This window comes from Taeniopygia guttata, chromosome W (genome assembly GCF_048771995.1).
Source record: "Taeniopygia guttata chromosome W, bTaeGut7.mat, whole genome shotgun sequence".
In the NCBI taxonomy this organism is placed as follows: domain Eukaryota; kingdom Metazoa; phylum Chordata; class Aves; order Passeriformes; family Estrildidae; genus Taeniopygia; species Taeniopygia guttata.
In genome coordinates this window covers 13,171,644-13,191,921 of record NC_133064.1, presented here as the reverse complement: position 1 = coordinate 13,191,921, position 20,278 = coordinate 13,171,644, and the positions used below count along the sequence as shown (strand labels likewise).

Genomic DNA, 20,278 nt, shown 5'->3' with positions numbered 1-20,278 from the left:
CAGAGTAGGCTGTAAGAAAAAAATAGATTCTTTGATACAGAATAAAGGAAAAAATGCTAAAATATAGAATAAGAATGCTAATCTCAAAGAATTCCAAACAAGAAAATTCCTTTTGAAAAAACATTTTCAGCTCCACATGGCAAAACCACAGAAAATTAAAATTTTAGAGGTAATCTGGATCATTTGTTGGGGAAAACCAAAAAATCAACCAACCAACCAACCAACCAACAAACCCCTCAAGCAAAACCCTACATTACTCCTTTTAAAAACCCAAATTTTAAAACTGTAGTAACACACTCCCATGCTTTATTTGCAGTGGATTAAAAAAATCTCAATGTGCATTAAAAACTCATCCAGAAGAACATTACTCACCCAGCTTGGAAAATCAGACCAAGTTGGAACCCGCTGACAGAGGTCACGAAGAATACGTATGATAACCACACAGGACTGCAGACCATTAGCTCTAGCCTTGAGAACAATGCAAAATCAAATTAATCCCAGCATATAAAGCAAATAGGACTTGTGTAAAGACTAAAACACCGCTGTTCAATGGAAGCTCAGATACAAGACCGAAACAAATAATTCTACAACTTTATTCTAAGAGCTGCCATTTACAGCAGTATTTTATACAGGGTTAGTAATTTAAGGTGATAGAAGTCAAAGTGCACAGGTTATACAAGAATAACCTTTCTTGATCTCCTATACACTTTGACCTATGTTCACCTGCAACAATAAATACAGTATTTTTCTATATTAGAAATAAAAATAAAGGTCTAAGAAATAGGTATAGAGACGGAAAGGTGAAGTAAATCTGTTTGGTTTCTTTATTGTGCCTTTGCCAGAATGCAAAGTCACTAAACCAAACAGTTGCTTCTTGCCTTTCGTTCCCTACACTTAAAGAAATAGGAAAAAAGTCTTAAATCTAAACACAAAGCTTTAAACGCATATTCCATTATTTGAAGCAAAGTTACTCTGCAGCCTTATGGAACACATAACAAATATACAACATATGATCACCCCAAGTGAGTTAAGCTTTCAACATTGCTTTCTCGATGACCAGAAAAAGAAAAAAAAAAGGTCAAATGAACAATAACTGCATAGAGCAGTTCCTCCCTACTCAACCTTCTACACTTAAATTCAGGGGCCAGAAAAATATTAAGTATTATTATCATGAACAACACTGAGTGCTTTCACACAGTTAAACATTTATATTTCAACTGAACTAATCTCTCATAAGGCTACAAGAAGAAAATAAAATTATGTTCCGAACCTGGAACCACTTAGCGTGGCGTAGAGCAGCCAGAGCATCAAGGCATTTTTGCCTGTCCAAGACGTCCGGTGGGTCTTTCACCATACCCGAGGTTACATCTAAAATGGATTGAATTGGCAAAATGCAGTGAGGAATGGGTGTTTGACCATTTAAAGTAGCTTCAATGTCACACATGCCATTTAAAGCTTGAACCCATGAACAACAAATGCAATTGTTCAATAAAAATCATTCAATTGGTATTAGGGCATTAACCCAGTATGAAGATTGTAGAATCATATTAAACTTCAGCTGTCACGTTATTTTCAAATGCATTGCAGATTATGCAATACATAGTATTTCTTTCTTTAAGCTAACACTGTAAAAACATATATGCCCTAAAATTAAATAGCAAAGGAAGAATGGTTGGACACAGTACACCAGCACGGAGACCACAAGACAGAAGTAACACTAAAAATACACTTTAAGAAAGTAGAAATATTCACACAGTTTCATGAAAATTTTCATGGTCACATGCTATTTGGGACCTACTCTTTTTAAGAAAAGCTAAGTATATTTTTAAAAATCCACTTAAAAGCACTAGATATTTTGTAATGTTATTTTTATCATACCTTAAACTTGAAATGGAAATTATGCATTTTAAAAAACTGACTAAAGGAATGTGAAATCTCTTCAGTTTTAAGAGTTCAATTACTTTTTAATATCCTCTCTTACTCATATAAATTCCTCAATCCATAATATATGTGCTTCAATAACATTCAGGATGCAAGGAAGGATCTGAATAGGGATTGCTTTACTTATGATTCAGCAAGAAAAAGAAAAGCCAAAAAAGAAAAAAACAAAGCAGACTATCTGAAAGAAGGGCCAAAAGGAAAATCTGGGGAACTACAGGCCTGTCAGCCTGACCTTGGTACCAGAGAATGTCATGGAGCAGATCATCTTGGGTGTCATCATGTGGCACATACAGGACAACCGGGGGATCAGGCCAAGCCAGCATGAGTTTAGGAAAGGCAGGCCCTACTTAAATGACCTTATCTCCCTCTATGACAGGGTGACCCACTTAGTGGATGAGGGAAAGGCTGGGGATCTTGTCTACCTAAATTGCCTTTGACAGCATTTCCCACAGCATTCTCCTGGAGAAACTGGCTGCTCATGGCTCAGACAGGTGTACATATTCTTGAGTAAAAACCTGTCTGGACAACCAGGCCCAGAGTGGTGGGGAATGGAGTTACATCCAGCTGGTGGTCAGTCACTAGTGGGGTCCCCAAGGCTCAGTACTGGTGTCAGTCCTGTTTAATATCTTTATCAATGATGTGGATGAGGGGATTGAGTGCACTCTCAGTAAGTTTGCAGATGACACCAAGTTGGGTGGGAGTGTTGATCTGCTCGAGGGTAGGAAGGCTCTGCAGAGGACTCTGGACAGGCTGGATTGATGGGCTGAGGCCAATGGTATGAGGTTCAACAAGTCCAAGTGCCAGGTCCTGCACTTGGGTCACAACAACCCCATGCAGCACTACAGGCTTGGGGGAGAATTGGCTGGAAAGCTGCTTGGCAGAAAAGGACCTGGGGGCAATGGTTGATAGTGGTTGAACATGAGCCGGCATGTGCCCAGGTGGCCAAGAAGGCAAATGACATCCTGAATTGCATCAGCAATAGTGTGGCCAGCAGGACAAGGGAAGTGACTGTCCTGCTCTACTTGGCACTGGTGAGGCCACACCTCAAATCCTGTGTTCAGTTTTGGGCCCCTCAAAATAAGACAGACACTGAGGTGCTGGAGTGTGTATAGAGAAGGACAATGAAGATAGTGAAAGGTCTAGAGCATAAGTCTTATGAGGAGTGGCTGAGGGAGCTGGAGGTGTTTATCCTAGAGAAAAGGAGGCTCGGGAGGGACCTTATCACTCTCTATAACTACCTGAAAGGAGGTTGTAGCAAGGTGGTTGTTGGTCTCTTTTCCCAAGTAACAAACAATAGGACAGAAGGAAATGGCCTCAAGTTGTGCCAGGGGAGGTTTAGATTGGATATTAGGAAAAATTTCTTCAAGGAAAGGGTCACCAAGCATTGGAAGAAGCTACCCAGGGAAGTGGGTGAGTCACCATCCCTGAAGGGATTTAAAAGAAGTATAGATGTGGCACTGTAGATGCAGTGGACTTGGCAGCGTTAGGTTAACAGTTGGAGTTGATAATCTTGAAGGGCTTTTCCAACCTAAATTATTCTATTATTCTAAAATATGGTAGATCTTTTATATTCAAATGTTCAGAAAATTATTAATTACAAAGCAGATTGCTTTGTTACCAAAATGGAAAAGACCACAAGGCCCTTTTGGAAATGGTTTAAATCAATGAAACTGGAACCACTGAACAATACGAAATGGTACCTTCAAGTTTCTTTAAAAATTGTAAGGATATAATGTAATGATCACTTTTTAAAGTATTTTGTTTTTCTAATTATGAAAATGGCTATTGTGACTAGTGACAAAGTATACTGGTAGCATAACTGGTGATACACCAGACAAGATGAAAAAAAAAGCCTTCACTCAATGGCACTCATTTTACAGGAGATGGCTGAATGGAATATAATTTACTACAGCAAGATATAAAGTTAGGTAACTCCAAGAATATAGTTATACATAGTTATATATTTAGTCACATGAAACATGCCAGCAAGTAGGGATGCTGCAGAGAGACAGCCCAGAAACCACCTATTTATACACAAATGCAAAATAAATAGTAGGATACTTTAAATAGTAGGATACTTTAGAGAGAACTAAAAAGCAATGAATGAACATGGTTCTATAACTTTGCAAAACTTAAATCTGAAGTACTCCATTCAGATTTGGGCATTTTTTATAGGATAGTCCCATTGCTCTGCACAGGGCTAAAAGGGGGAAGATTTCAAAATAAGAACAAAGCTAAGAATATAGGTATCTTCTCAAACAGATGTTTAAACGTATGGACTCTATGTTAAAGTGGAAAGAAGAATAACTGAACCAACAAGGTATTTACACAGCAAATGAAGACATTTAAAGTGGCATTTCATTTAAAACAAAACAAAAATCAAACCGACACCTATACAAGAGGGGTGCCAGGTAAGATAATTGACAAAACAAGTAAAACTTGGATATAAAAAGACAAGGAGTTTATTTAAAGAAAATGCACAGCAGGAAAATAAGAGGCAAAATAAGGTTGAGAAATTAAAAATGTGTCTCTTCTGTCCAGTAGCCTAATCAGTCCATTTTTTACAGACTTTTAAAGCTACTATGCAAATAGATTATACTGTGCAAACTTTAATCACAGTTATTCACTACATAATTTGAAACTCCAATTACTTCTAGCTCAAAAAAATTCAATTTGGAAAACAATTTTACTAAAAAGAATTACAGTTTAAGCGTGCAGAAGAGAATCATACACAGTGTTGGAAATGTCAATCTAAAATGTGCTACTACTAGGTATCATATGAATATCCCTGAAACTTAAAAAGACTAAGAAGTTGTAAGACACCTAATTGCACTGAGAATATATTGACTGGAAAAAAATGCATCAAGGAAACTCTTGTAATACTTAATCTGTGAATTTTTGCATCTGTTTTACATTTTAGGATTAACCCCTTAAATAGTCTTTAACTAAATTCAGATGCCTAACCTACCACCCTGTTGAGCTAAGACAAAAAAAGTTGAATTAATTTACAAAACACAAGCACAAATTCTTACCCTATATAACATAATTTATTAATACCCTAAATATAAGGGGTTAATCTCCAGTTAGACGTGCTGTGTCCACACTACTTTGTCATTAAAAGTTAACAGGTGTATCAATTTTACTAAGTTTTATGACACAGAATACATTTTACCCAGTCAACTATTTGAAAACTAGTGTGAACACTGCTTAATTCTAGGATAGAGACAAAGACAAAAAGAAAAAAACCTAAAGTAACAGTAGGTCCTAGGACTATGCGCCCAAACCCCTCCTTTGTAAAGTATGGCAGGTGTGACACTGAGCTTTAGAAAACCTTGGTCAAAAATCCTTCCGATGTCTTGGTAGCAACCCCTGACAGGACTCAAGATGCTTTGCTAGAAAGCTTAGGACTGGGGCTGTAAGCTAAGGATAAAAAAAATAAAGACACACGCATATATAGACATGCTTTTATAAATATGTACACTTTGCTGAAGGAAAGACTCCACAGCTGGGTTAGAGCCCTTTGAATATATCCAATTTGGTAAACTGTCAATGCACAATACTGTAAGGAACAGTAGCTATGTGGTTAACAATTTTATTTCACACTGGTTTTGGTTTGGGTTTTTTTAGCCTTTTATCATGTAATGGGATTATTAAACATCAAACATGTTTCTATTTCTCATGCAAGTCTCAGTCTCATCTTTACTCAAACTGCAGGCTAAAAAAAAAAAACAAACTTTAAATCATTGTAAAACACAGAGCATGAGGAGCTGCAGTAAGAAAAAAACCAAACACATACTATTACTCTGCAGCAAAAAAAAGCAGAAGTCTTCATAATAAGGCCTCCTTTGCTGCAATAATTTGCAATTCAGTCTTCTATTTGCTTTAGCTTCAGAAGTGAACTTTTTATACTGCTCAGTGCCTTGAAAAGAAATCTAACTTGATTTTGCTTGCCTAGAGGCATTACTCCAGCAGTGAATAAACTCATTTTAACTCAAGTGTGGGTCAGACAAAAGCACAGATTTGTTTCCTTTAGGTGGCATAAATTAAGGGTTTGATCATAATAATTTGAAATTTTCTTTTTAGTCTACATCATAGAATTTTAGGTCAGAAAATGGAAATTTAGTATTGTGGCAGGATCAGTATTGCACTTTTTCACAGTATGTTAATAAACAAACATAGTGTTTAAGGTTAATTTAATTTAAGAATCAAATATTTTAAAGCATTCTTTACGAGCTTAAATAATACATGAAGTCTGATTCAGCACAGACAAATTAAAAGCCATGTTACACTTAAGATTTTCAAAAAACAAGTAAACTGGTTGGGTGTGACAGTATATGTACAAAGACTTTATAACTAGGAATAATATGTAAAGCTCAAAAATCATGTACAAAGCACTCTTTAAGACTTCAGAAGTCATCCAAACTAGAGAATGTATCTTGACATTTTTCTTTCTGATTATGTAGGATGACTTTATTAACACAGCTTGCTTACAATGCATTAGTCATAGCTACAGAATATTTACTAATGCAGTATAAAAATCTCAAGTAATTTAGAGGACATGTAATGATGAGATGAAATTTAAGACGTCTCAGTGGCTGATATAAATACATATATACATGAGCACAAGTATACATACATACAATTCTTTTTCAATCTGCATAGAAGTGTTGACAGCCTCAGATTTGCTATACATAAGTTCACTGTCAAACACCAGAACCCTGTTTGCCGTGATCTCTTCAAATATGAAAATACAGGATTAAAAGGAAACAAAAGTTAATTTTATCTGACCCATAAACAAAAGGAACCAATGTACTGTAAACATTAATCATGCTTCTTGGCTTAAAAGCTTTTAAAGCTTGGAAAGCATTACAAAGCAGACCATAAAGCAACATTGCTGGCACCAGAAAAACTGTAAACTTCAGAAATGTAATTTTATTTACAAACTTCACTTTCTGCTGCAGCTGAAATGACAAAGCCATTTCTTATTTTCCTAGTCTGAGTTTGCTAGTTGGATAGAAAACTGGTTGCAATATCAGGAGCCTGAATATATTCAAAAATAACTCCAGGCCAAAAAGCGACCTCAGAGTGCTGGAAAAAAATTACATCATCTTTTAAAATTATAAGCACTGTTACCATCAAAAATACTATAAAAGTAAATTTTAAGTGGTGCTGCTATTTGGAATATGTAAATTATGGTAATACTGATCTAGATAAAACTTGAAAATGTGATCTTTCTTTTAGGGCAGGACTGCATTAGAAAGGCAGTTTATATCCACTTGTTATAAAATACTTAGTTTTACCTGTAATTTTATAAGAGGGGGGGAAAAAGAATCAAGTTTGTACCTTTTCCAGAAAGCTGAGGTTGGACTTCAAGTTAGAATTTTTAAAAATTAAATGCATCATATAAGCATTTTTTATAGGAAATTGTTCTCTACTGAGACTGCTTGTTGAAAAACGAGGTTTTGATCAAGTACATTAGTTATGCCAGCATGTTGCCTTCTAGGACCTCCATGTCATCTTAAGCAGAATAGATAGAAGTAACATCTTTAACAACTTCCCAACCTCCATCCCTGATGTTCTCCTCCCGAATGACTGGAGATGTCAGTGTGATTGTAACTTGCATTTTGGGTTCCACACATGAATTTAAAATTATTGCTGCTTCTGGGACTGCACATTTGATATCATATTTCTCGGGACTTATTACCTAAATATCAAGAAACAGAAACTTCTATTAGCATGTGGCCAAGAAAAGGGAAGAAAATGGATTTCAACACAGCCTTTTTTAACAGAAAGGCAGAAATGCAATATAATTATATGAAGCAAATACCTGTGTATTCAAAGAAACAACAGTATACACAATTAATACATATATATATGGACTTGCATACTGTTTCCAAATAATTAATGAAAACACACAGCAGTTGCCAAGCATGCAAACGCGAAAAAAACAACCAAGTGAAATTCATATAGATAAGTAAATTACATAACAAGAATCTTGACAACATTTGAGACAAATAAAAGACTCAGTGCCACTTTAAATGCCAGTTGAAAGTTTTTCTCATTGGAACATAGGAGCCTTTAAAAAGCACCAAGATGCAGAGGTGGTTCTTCAAGCCTGCAATTACAAGATGAGTACTGCAAGTCACATTCTAGACTTGGCTATCACAACATCCTCTGATGAGAGCAAAGGACAAGATTAACACCGGGGGAAAAAATAGTAAGAGTAACAAGGTGGTTACTCAGAATTGCTTCTTGTGACTAGATTTAATAACTCTAAATACCCCCAAAATAAAGTTGTAGGCACCTCTATCACCTTATTCCACAAACTAGAGGGACAAGTGAATTCTCCACAAAGCCAGTCCAAGATGCACAGTTTAAAAGTTTTCTTCTGTTATTTCAAACAAGATCAAACCCAGGATTATTTTCTAATTAATCTGATCCTGCTAATGCTTCTACCATGTCACTGAATCTGTTGAGCATTTTACCAGACTGCATTGAAGTACTAATGCTGTGAAAAGCATCCTATAACAATAGTAGACAGGCTTTGTTCAGTAGAGAGTACTCAAGCTAAAAACTTTATTCTGTACTTTCATTTATTGTAGAAATACAGCAAATGGTTTATATGAATTTTGCTGAATGGTTTAAGACTACATGTACTTTTTTTTTTTGTGCCAAATTTAAAAAAAACACATACAAGACTTAGTTAACTACTTCTGGGACTACAAAGCACTGACACATACAAACTGGAAACAAGACAAGTACAAAGAGACTGGCATTAATGAAGAACTTTGACCTTCAGGCAGTGCAAACTTCCTGTAACACCACACAAATTACATCTATCACTGCTGGTAACTGGATAATAGTCTTTCTTCTGCTCATTTCTATTTCCCAGTTGAAGGAAATCTATTAAATGATGATTGAAACTACACTGCTAGCATAAGCGCCTAGACACTTTTATGGATTTAATATACAGAAAGCAAAACACGCAGCATAGTCCCTGAATTCAGACACAGTCAGAAAATGAAAAGAAACTGTACCTGAGCTATGAAATGCAGCACAGTCAGCCCTACAGACATTTAACTTGAGGACAGACTTTTACAGTATTTTTACCAAAATTCAGATCCAAAAATCTAAATATTACTTACTGCAAGTTGTTTGGGAAGACTTTCAGCAATAAAACCAAGTAACATCTTTGAAGGCTTCTCAGCACATAACAAAACAAGATTGACATTTCGGTCTCCACGGAGTAACAAACCTTTAGCCAAAACGCCCACCCGTAAAACTCCTTTCAAAGCTCTGTGAATTATAGTTAAAAGCTGCATTTAAAATACTATAAAAATCATAAAACTAAATATGAAGATAGAAAGAATAAATAAAATAGCAGCATTCCATATACCCTTGAGGCCACAGTGACATATGCCATATTAAAATCCAAACGGAACAGAATTCCTGAAAGCACTGATAACAGTACAAGGAAAAACATAAAATGGCTTCAGAAAGAAGTAATAAAATTCTTAAAATATAATAAGGAAAAAAAATACCTGTCTTTACTGCTGTCTTTTTTGTCATCTCCCTCTTTGCTCTTGCTTTTTTCATGGTCAGTCATATTGTCAGACACAAGTTTCAAAGCACGCTCAGTAATAGAGACAATTTTTTGGACTGCTTGAAGTTCCTCCTCTGTTGGATATATAGCTGCATGTTTGGTCATCACATAGCGGTCATCAGAGGAGTCAGGGCGGCGTAGAGGCTAAACAGGTGAAAAAGCACATTTCTGAAATTTGAGTACACAACAGGTCAAGGCAGGTGACTGTTCTGCTCTCATGAGGCCCCACGTGGAGTACTGCATCCAGCTCTGGCAATCCCAACATAAGAAGGATGTGGACCTACTGGAGCAAATCCAGAGGAGGCCACCAAGATGATCACAGGGCTGGAGCACCTCTCCTAGGAAGACAGGCTAAGAAAACTGGGGCTGTTCAGCCTGGAGAAGTAAAGGCTCTAGGGAGATCTTAGAGCACCTTCCAGTACCTAAAGGGGGCCTACAAGAGAGCTGGAGAGGAACTTTTTACAAGGGCATGTAGTGAAAGGACAAGGGCTTTAAACTGAAAGAGAATAGGTTTACATTAGATATTAGGAATAAATTCTTTACTGTGAGGGTGGTGAGGCCCTGGAACAGGTTGTCCAGAGAAGTTGTGAATGCATCATCCCTGGAAGTGTTCAAGCACAGGTTGGATGTGGCTCTGAGCAACCTGGTCTAGTGGAAGGTGTCCCTGACCATGGTAGGGGGTTGGAAATAGGTGATCTTTAAGGTCCATTCCAACCCAAACTATTCTATAATTCTATTATATACTTTCAAGTTCACAGGTGATGTGTGACCAAAAACCAAATGTGGCTAAACAACAGAATATTCAAACCTCAAATTATTGAGATGTAAGGAAACATGAACAGAAGTATCCTTAATAACTTACACTGAACACAATCAATCATATCTGTAAAAAACATGAGATGCATTAAAAAAAACCAAATTGGGAAATCCCAGGATCAAAAGTACCTCCCCAACATAAATATATATTGTCTTTCTGTTAACTGGGAAATACTTGCATACTGCCGCAAAACAAAGTATCCATGATTGCTTTCATAGAATCACAGAAGAATTCAAATTGAAAGAGACCTCAAGAGGTCCTCTAGTCCAGCCTCCTGTGGAAACCATGGTCAGATATAAGACTATATCATGTTGCTCAGAGCTTCATCCAGTTGGTTCTTGAAAACCGCCAAAGATGGAGCTTCACAACATCTGTGTGGAGAAAAAAAAAAAATCCTGTATTCAGTTTGCACCTTTTGTCTCAGCTTAAGCTGGTATATCTCACCCTCTCACTGTAAAGAGCCTGGCTCCATTGTCTTTATAACACACAGGTATTAGAAGGCTATTACATCCCACTGAAGCTCTCTTCTCCAGGCTGAACAGGCCCAGATCCCGCAAGTCTCTCCTCACAGGGCACACTCCAGACCCCTGATCCCAGTAGCCACACCTGGTACAGTTTATCAGTATCTGTCTTGTACTGGAAAGTCCAAAACTGAATGCAGTATTGCAGTTTGGATCTCATGAAAGTGGATCACGTCCTTTTATCTACTGGTTATGCTCCTGTTAATATCACCAAGGATGCTATTAGCCTTGCTTTCTGCCAGGGCACATGGTTGATTCACATTCAGCTTACCATCTGCCAAGAACCCCAGATGCCTTTCAGCAGGGCTGCTACCCAGCCCTTCAGTGCAAGTGGTTAGGCTCTCCCAAGTGTAGCATTAGGCATTTGTCCTTGCAGAATTCTATAAAGTTCCTGTTGGTCCATTCTTCCAATCTGCCTAGGTCATGCTGGATGGCAGCCCTGCCCTCAAAGGTATCAACTGTTCTCCCTACTCCAACCAATTAAGTTTCATGTCAGCTGCAAACCTGATGAGCAGTGCACTCACTCCATCACCTTTCAGATCACTGATGAGGCGCTAATGAGACAAATCCCAGGATAAACACATGCAGCACTGCACTTGTTTACTGACCTCTAGGTAGAGTATGGCCCACCACTAAACCATTATCCTCTGGGACTGATGATCCAACCACTTTTTATCCATACATTTGTCCACAATTAGATAAATAAAAGTATAATGCAATTAAATAAGAAGTAGTACACAAATCCAGAGTGACTTGTATTTCAGAAGAAACAATATTTGTCTTCAAGGCATCCTTTTGTCATATAAGTGGGTTTATTTTGAAAGACGGGTCCAATTACAGAGTTTCATTAGTATATAATTTTTTCTTCACTTTTCCATATCCTTTATTAAGAAACTCTGGAGACAACTGAAGTAGCACTGAATAATTTATAGTTCTTAACTGTGCCTCTTGGTAAGTATTTTTTCTTTTTTTCCCCTCAAGCTAAGAAACTCACGGCTGGTCCTTGGGACTGAGGAGGCATTCCTGGTCTAACTCCCAGCAGGCCTAAAGATCCTGGAGGACCATGAGGATATCCTCCATCTGGTATCCTGCGACGGTCATCCCAGTGATGCTGCTCTTCCTCCATTCTCCTCCAGTACATGTCCTCTTCATAGCGCCTGAAGTGCATAAAAATGTCCTCTTTATATAGCAGTTAATATTTCCAACCACTCTAAATAAATTCTTGGATATTCTCACTAACTCATTTCTAGTAATCAAGAACAAATACCAATGAACTCCAGAGGATACCTAAAATTAATGGTTATTTTGAAAGCAGGTCTGAATTCATAGCAAATAAATCTAGTGAGTCTCCATTCCTCAGAAAGATTGAACAAAAACCCCAAAACAAAACAAATCTTGAGAGATAATGTGTGGTAGGTAAGGGACAGGCGAACGGAAGATTTCGGGGTGTGACGGAAAGATAGACCCATCCCCCTCTCTCTCTCTCTCTCTTCCCCACTTATCTATTAACTCCAGAAGCCTCAGAGGAATGCAGCCACACCGGCCCTAGTAAATTTCCACTACCCACTAACCCCTGAGACCCCCAACCCCCCTCTGACGTAGCAAAGACCCCTAAAAGCTATTTAAACTCACGAGATAGGATAATAAACGCTTTTCAACCATCTGCCATATTGGTGTCTGCGTCTGTTGATTAGCCCGAGCAGTCTGGCCGAGAGCAGGCTGCCGTGCTGTTCCTGAACCAGGTCTCTGGTTGTCTTTTATAAAGGCAACATACTGGTGCCGAAACCCGGGACAAAAGAAGAAAAAAAAAAAGGAAAAATTTGCCCGGTGGACGGGATTCACCTGGACAGAAGCAGCGGCCGGGACGGTCGGACCGTACCCAGGCGTAAGGGGAGACGTCCCAGGATCCGCGGGCGTCATGGACGCAATGGCCAGGATCGTGAGTGCTATTTATTCGCAGTGGGGTATTGGGTGTAAGCTCAAGGATTTTCATCTTGCCGTAGCGAGATTGCTTGAGCTAGGGGCAATCGAGCGCCCCGTGGATGTATTACATCCGGAAATATGGGACAAATGCACTGCCGCGCTAGCCGAGGACACAAAATCCTCAGGCAGCGGCAGAAATCTTAAAGCGTGGGGCAGAGTAGAAAAAGCCCTACGCAAAGTGATAGAGGAGCAGGAGACATGGACCGCGGCGCGCACGTGTTTATTAGTTACTCCTAAACTCGGCGTGGGGGCGGGGACGCAGACTGCCCCTGAGAGCGATTCGCTCGGCAGCAGGGACCCGGGGGGGCTCAGCGCGACACCCGCTCCCCCAGATCAGAGCCCACCCCCCCCCCGCAGGAACCCCCCGCGACACCCCCGCCGCCGAAAATCCCCAGAAACCCCCCACCGCTCAAACCCCCCGAGAGACCGCAAATTCCTCCGAGCCGCCGCCGCCGCCCGCCCGCGATCCGATGTCGGAGACGCAAAAGCCCGCGGAGCGCTTCTGGCAAGGGCTGCTAAAAGAAGCCCGAGCCGCCGAAACCGCGGCTTGGGAAGACGGGGCCGCCACGCCGCCCCCCTACTCGTTTGAACATGGCGCCGGGAGCGGCGGAGAGGGGCGGGGCTCGGGCGGTCCCGGCGCGAACACCCGGGGGGAGCGCGACCTCGGGAATGCGCGCGCACGGGAGAAGGGGGCGGAGAGCGGCACGGAGCGCGGAACCAACCAGCGGCTCCATCCGAAGCTGCCACCATATAAGGGAGAAACCACCCCCCGCGGTAGGCGCGGCGAGCCGGGGGGGCGGGAGCGGCGCCACCCCTACGGGGAGGAGCGAGCTCGGGGCCGAACAAAACGGCACGGAGCCCCGGAAGTACGCTGGCACTCGTCTTCCGGCTCGGAGACCAGCAACAGCTCTACCAGCTCAGGGGAGCTGACGGAGGCTAGCGATGGCTCCGATACGGACGAAACGGAACCGGCACGGCTTGAAACAAAGCCGAGTAAAGCTCTAAGCCGCGCCGAAAAACAACTACAATACGAATCAGCCCAGTTTACTGACTGGGGGAAAATAAAGATAGCTTGAGCTGAATGGTCCCCGGCGGCCGCCATACAAGCCTTCCCGGTACGGCTTACCGGTCCGGAAGGGAACCAACAAAGGGTATATACCCCGATAAACCCAAAGGATATACAGTCAATTGTCAAAGCCATTGCGGAAAAGGGGATCAACTCGGCTATAGTTACTACATTAATCGATGGTCTTTTTAGCAACGATGACTTGCTTCCCTTTGATATCGAACGGATAGGGCGTATGATATTGGACAGGGCGGGAATGATCGTCTTTAGGCAGGAATGGGAAGATAATTGTAGAAAGCAGCTAGCCCAGGCGTCCGGCGCGCGGCGGCCCCTGCACAGATCGAGCTTATCCAGACTGATAGGAAAGCATGATGATATGATCACGCCACAACAGCAAGCCGCACAGATGCAGGCTGAGGAGGTCAGAGCGACCACTCGGGCTGCTAGAGAGGCGATCCGCGCTGCCTCCCGAGTCGTGGCCAAGCCAGCACCGTGGTCCACCGTGAGGCAGGCAGAGAGCGAAAGCTTCACACAGTTCGTAGATCGCCTGCAGGCAGCGATAGACTCCTCCACCCTGCCGGCAGAGGCAAGGGGCCCCGTAGTGGCCGACTGCCTGCGCCAGCAGTGCAACTCTGTTACTAAGGATATCTTACGCTCCCTGCCAGCCGGAGCTAGCCTGGCTGACATGATCAGACACGTAGTTAGGGAAGAACACCTGACGCCCATTCAGGCAGCCGTCCACACCCTGACCAATGCCATGGCGTGTTTCAAGTGCGGGGAGGCGGGTCACATCGCGGTGAGCTGCCCCCAGCCGGCATGGCGGCCTGCCGCAGCGCCTCCGCCCCAAACACGCCCGCGGGGATCCTGCTGGGGCTGCGGGAAGAAGGGACATCTTGCTAGGGAATGCAGGTCCCGGCTCCAGGGAAACGGAAAGGGGAGGGGGCCCGCGGGCCGCAACCAGCCTCCTCCCGCTGCGAATATGAGGCGGCCCATCCATGCCAACCCCCAATGGGGCGGGGAGCCCTCGTACCCCATTCTCCCACAGGAAGCAGCCAACTTCATACCCCTGCCAGCGGGTATTACGGCACAGCCTGCGGCGCCTTCGTACCCACCGCCACCGCAAGCAGCACCTGTGCCACAGGGCCAACAGGGGGCAGCTCAGGTCAGGACAACCCCTGGGTGGCCCTGGCCCTAAAAATAGGGAAGGAACCCCCGAAAATTTGGGGGACATGCCGCCTTTATGACAGTCAGGACCCCCATGTAATAGGGCTTCAGTTTTGGGCAGACACAGGAGCAGACTGCACAATCCTACCCCAAGCCCTATGGCCCCGACACTGGCCGTACAAGGAAGTCCCCCCAGTGAACGGGGTGGGAGGGTTGTCCCGAGCTTGGAAAAGCACCCAATTGGTAGCTATAACGCTCCATACAAAGAAAGGACCAGAACAAACAGTAGCAATCCACCCCTATATCTTGCAAAACTCCCCACCCCTGATAGGAAGGGACGTTCTCGCCATGCTAGGAGTCAGGATTACAAATTTATGATGAGGGCCACTGCTGTGCACCCACTGCTACCAATCAAACTGACTTGGAAATCACCAGACCCCGTATGGGTTGAGCAGTGGCCCCTGTCAAAGCCTCGAATGACAGCCTTGCTGGAACTGGTCGACCGCGAGCTACAAAAGGGCCACATCGAACCCTCCACCAGCCCGTGGAACACCCCTGTGTTTGTCATCCCCAAGAGATCAGGAGAAGGCTACCGCCTCGTCCACGACCTGAGGGAAGTGAACAAGACAATTCAGCCCATGGGTCCAGTTCAGACACTACTGCCCGCGAACTCAGCCATCCCCAAAGGGCAGCCGTGCGCAGTGCTGGACATCAAAGACTGTTTCTTTTCAATACCCCTGCATGCTGAGGACAAAGAACGGTTCGCCTTCTCCATCGTGTTCCCGAACGGCGAGCGACCTAACCTCCGCTTCCAATGGAAAGTGCTACCTCAAGGCCTTGTGGACAGCCCGACCATATGCCAGATCACCGTGGACAGGGCACTGATGCCAGTCCTACACTCCCACCCTGCTGCGACCATCATTCAGTACATGGACGACATCCTCGTCGCCGCACCATCGGCAGGCCAAGTGGATCACCTAGTGTCCACGATCACGGAAACCCTCCAGGCCAACAGTTTCGAGATCGCGAACACGAAGATCAAGAGAGGACCGTGCGTGACCTTCCTGGGAGTGGGGATCACAAACTCCTACGTGACCCCACCCAAGATAAAAGTCCGCCGAGACATCAAGACCCTCCACGACATGCAGCGACTCGTGGGGTCTCTGCAGTGGCTCCGCAACATCATCCTAGTTCCCCCAGAGGTCATGGACCCCCTGTATGACCTCCTGAAAGGAAAACACCCGTGGGACCCCAAGGAGCTGGCGCCGCAAGCAACGAAATCCCTCGACTTCATCGAACGTCAGATGTCCACTAGCCTGCTTGCCAGATGGAACCCGAGCGTACCACTGGACTTATACGTCCACTTCACGCAGAAGGGAGGAGTGGGAGCACTTGCCCAAGGACCTTCCGAAAAATCCCAGCCGATCCAGTGGGTGGTCCTCGGAAGACCGACTCACGCATTCTCCCCAGGAGTCGAGTGCATTGCTAACCTCATCACGAAAGGCAGGAGACTCGCCCTGAGACACCTGGGGACCGAGCCGGCAAGGATCCACCTCCCCTTCCGCAAGCGACCGACCACGGAGTCAACTGCAATATCGGAGCACCTAGCCCTCGCTCTCACTGGCTTCGGAGGAGAAATTTCCTACGCCACCAAACCACCCTGGACCCAGCTACTGACCATTGTCGACATAGATGTGCCACCGAAGGTCATGGACCGACCGCAACCAGGACCAACGGTCTTTACAGACGCCTCCTCCATGACTTCTACCGCAGCAGCAGTGTGGCAGGCAGGAGAAACATGGCATTGCGTCAAAACGTGTGACCCCACGCTGTCAGTGCAACAGCTGGAAGCAGCAGCAGTGGTCTTGGCGTGCGGACTTTTCCAGGACGAACACCTCAACATCGTGACAGACTCTATATTCGTGGCAAAGCTCTGCCTAGCCATGTCAAGACCAGGTGTGTCAACATCCACGACGGCCTCCATGCTTGAAGAGGCACTCTCCTCACGCCAGGGCACCGTGTCCGTCATCCACGTCAACAGCCATAACCCAGTCAAGGGCTTCTTCCAGACTGGCAACGACAAAGCAGATGCCGCAGCGAAGAGAGTGTGGACACTGCAGGAAGCTCGTCAGCTGCACGAGTCACTCCACATAGGGGCCAAAGCACTGGCGAAGAGATGCGGGATCTCGACAGCAGACGCGAGACACGTAGTGGCCACCTGCCCTCACTGCCAGAAGTCACCCCTATGGACCGGTGGAGTCAACCCGAGGGGCCTCAAGGCGTCAGAAATCTGGCAGTCAGACTTCACCCTCTGCGAACTGCTAAAGCCCCGAGCATGGCTTGCAGTGACAGTGGACACCTACAGCGGAGTGATCATAGCGACACAGCATCTCAAACCCAACTCGAAGGCCACGATCCAGCACTGGCTGACAGTTATGGCATGGCTTGGTATCCCCAAGCAAATTAAAACTGACAATGCTTCCAATTTTATCTCCAAATCAGTGCGGGAATTCGCCTCAGTGTGGGGTATCACCTTAGCGCAGGGAATCCCATATAACAGCACCGGACAGGCCATTGTCGAGCGAGCAAATCAGACCCTAAAAGCCAAGTTAGAAGTATTGGCAAAGGCAGAGGGCTTTGCCAATTCCATCCCCTCAAGAGACCAGACACGCATGCTAGCAACCGCGCTGCTAGCACTGAACCAATTTCCTAGGGGAGATGAAGCAAACAGTCCCATTCGAAAACACTGGGCCACCCAGACACTAGAGGAGGGCCCACAGGTCATGGTCAAAAACGAGCTAGGCGAGTGGGAACGGGGCTGGAGACTGGTGCTTACGGGACGGGGGTACGCGGCAGTTAAAAAGGAGGACAAGATCAGGTGGTGTCCACTCAGGTCGATCAAACCTGACCTTAAGAATGAAACTAATGGAAAACTGTAAGTTTTCGTTCGCAGGACACGCTCGTGGACCGTCCCTGCGACACACACACCCCTGCTCCAGAGAGAGATAACGGACCACCAAGCCACCAGACAGAGCCTGAGCGTCCCACGGCGGTGAGACCCAGACATGTACAGTGTCTCTGTGCAATCCTGCTGATGGGGTTTGTGGCCGGGGGGCAAGCCGACCCAGGCCACTACCCTCACCAGCCGTTCAGATGGGTCATGCAACATCTCTCAAGTGACAAGGTGTTCAAAGAGGTCACCACCGCAAACGCTCCATCCTTCGTATTCCACATAGCCGATCTGTTTCCAGGGCAACCGAAAATACGGCCCTCAAGCCCACACATCATACTCATGTACATATCTTACTGGTGCCCAGCGTCCAACCCAGGGAAAAGGTACTGTGACTACCCGGGGTGGGGACATTGTGGGTATTGGGGCTGCGAAACCATTGTTACAGATGCCAGACCATGGGCAGACGGGTGGCAACCACAGGAGCCCGACAAATTCTTACAGTTCACCTGGGCACCCTTTGGCTGCGGAGACCACACTGCAGAGCCTAGACAACGGGCATGCGTAAGTTATAACATGACTGTCCTACAGCCAGATCACCCTAGCTGGGCCACGGGTAGAACATGGACGGTGGTCCTCAAAGGACCGAGGAGGTGGGTGAATGTGAGAATTATCAGGCTCCAGCCGCCAACGCCTCGACCAGTGGGAACCAACAAAATTATCAGGAATGTGCTGAGAGGGAAAAACACAACCCACCTCAAAACCCTGACCCCAAAAGCCACTGACACCCCGACCAGCCTTGCAGATACCCCCCAGATAGGCCGCATGGCTGAGTCAGACCCAAACCCAATCTTTCGTATGCTAGAAGCTACCTTTTTAACCCTAAACGAAACCAAACTGAACCTAACTAACTCCTGTTGGCTTTGCTATGATATCAAACCCCCTTTTTATGAAGGCATTGCTTTGGACACCCCCTTCAGTTACTCCTCAGCCAGCGCCCCCCACCAGTGCAGATGGGACACTCCCCGCAGAGGAATCACCCTGAGTCAAATCACAGGACAGGGCAGATGTTTTGGGAATGCAACCTTAGCAAAGCAGAAAGGCAACTTCTGCACTAAAGTTGTCAAACCTAACAGAAAAACTAACAAGTGGGTGATCCCATCTGCGTCTGGGATGTGGGTTTGCCAAAGGTCCGGAGTGAGTCCTTGTGTGTTCCTTGACAAATTCAATGACTCTACTGATTTCTGTGTCCAAGTTCTGATTGTCCCCAGGGTCTTGTACCACTCAGACGAAGAGATATACCATCTTCTCGAAGAACCTAACAGACTCCACAAAAGGGAAATCATCACAGGTATAACTATCGCGATGCTGCTCGGCCTGGGAGCAGCTGGCACCGCCACGGGCGTCTCAGCCATCGCAACCCAGCAGCACGGACTCTCTCAGCTGCAAATGACCATCGACGAGGACCTGCAGAGGATCGAGAAATCCATCTCCTACCTAGAGAAATCAGTCTCTTCGCTTTCAGAAGTAGTTTTACAAAATAGGCGGGGACTGGACCTTTTGTTTATGCAGCAGGGGGGATTGTGTGCAGCGTTGAAGGAGGAATGCTGCTTTTATGCAGATCATACAGGAGTCGTTAAAGACTCCATGGCAGAACTCCGAGACAGACTGGCTCAGAGAAAGAGAGACAGGGAGACCCAGCAGAGCTGGTTTGAATCCTGGTTCAATCAATCACCTTGGCTCACCACTTTAATTTCTGCCCTGGTGGGTCCACTGGCAATACTGCTTTTGGCTATTACCATAGGACCATGCCTGCTGAACAAACTAGTCTCGTTTGTTCAAGCCCGTCTGGAAAGGGCAAACATTCTGTTCATAGGCCACCAACAAATGCTATAAACCAAAAACTGCAAACACAGTCAGTAGCTAAAGCCTTCAGCACCTGCCTTGAGAAATCTACCCAGATCTACTAAACCACCCTTTCCTTAACAAGTTGCAAGTTTGTACCTCACTCCAGTGCCTCTACCTACGACTACCTCATTTTATATGTGATAAGGAGGGGGGAGATGTGGTAGGTAAGGGACAGGCGAACGGAAGATTTCGGGGTGTGACGGAAAGATAGACCCATCCCCCTCTCTCTCTCTCTCTCTTCCCCACTTATCTATTAACTCCAGAAGCCTCAGAGGAATGCAGCCACACCGGCCCTAGTAAATTTCCATTACCCACTAACCCCTGA

At 44.7% G+C, this 20,278-nt stretch overlaps 1 protein-coding gene across 2 annotated transcripts in view; it reads right to left on the bottom strand.

Moving 5' to 3' along the window:
• Nucleotides 1-20,278, bottom strand: part of LOC116806641 (zinc finger RNA-binding protein) — a 64,215-nt gene that overhangs the window by 9,820 nt on the left and 34,117 nt on the right. For both annotated transcript variants that reach the window (XM_032744678.3, XM_032744677.3), the window contains exons 12-17: nucleotides 11,877-12,039; nucleotides 9,483-9,688; nucleotides 9,087-9,237; nucleotides 7,504-7,645; nucleotides 1,271-1,368; nucleotides 373-468 (exon numbers count right to left, since the gene is read on the bottom strand). In XM_032744678.3, the coding sequence (XP_032600569.1) occupies nucleotides 373-468; nucleotides 1,271-1,368; nucleotides 7,504-7,645; nucleotides 9,087-9,237; nucleotides 9,483-9,688; nucleotides 11,877-12,039 (856 nt within the window). The remainder of the gene's footprint in view (nucleotides 1-372; nucleotides 469-1,270; nucleotides 1,369-7,503; nucleotides 7,646-9,086; nucleotides 9,238-9,482; nucleotides 9,689-11,876; nucleotides 12,040-20,278) is intronic.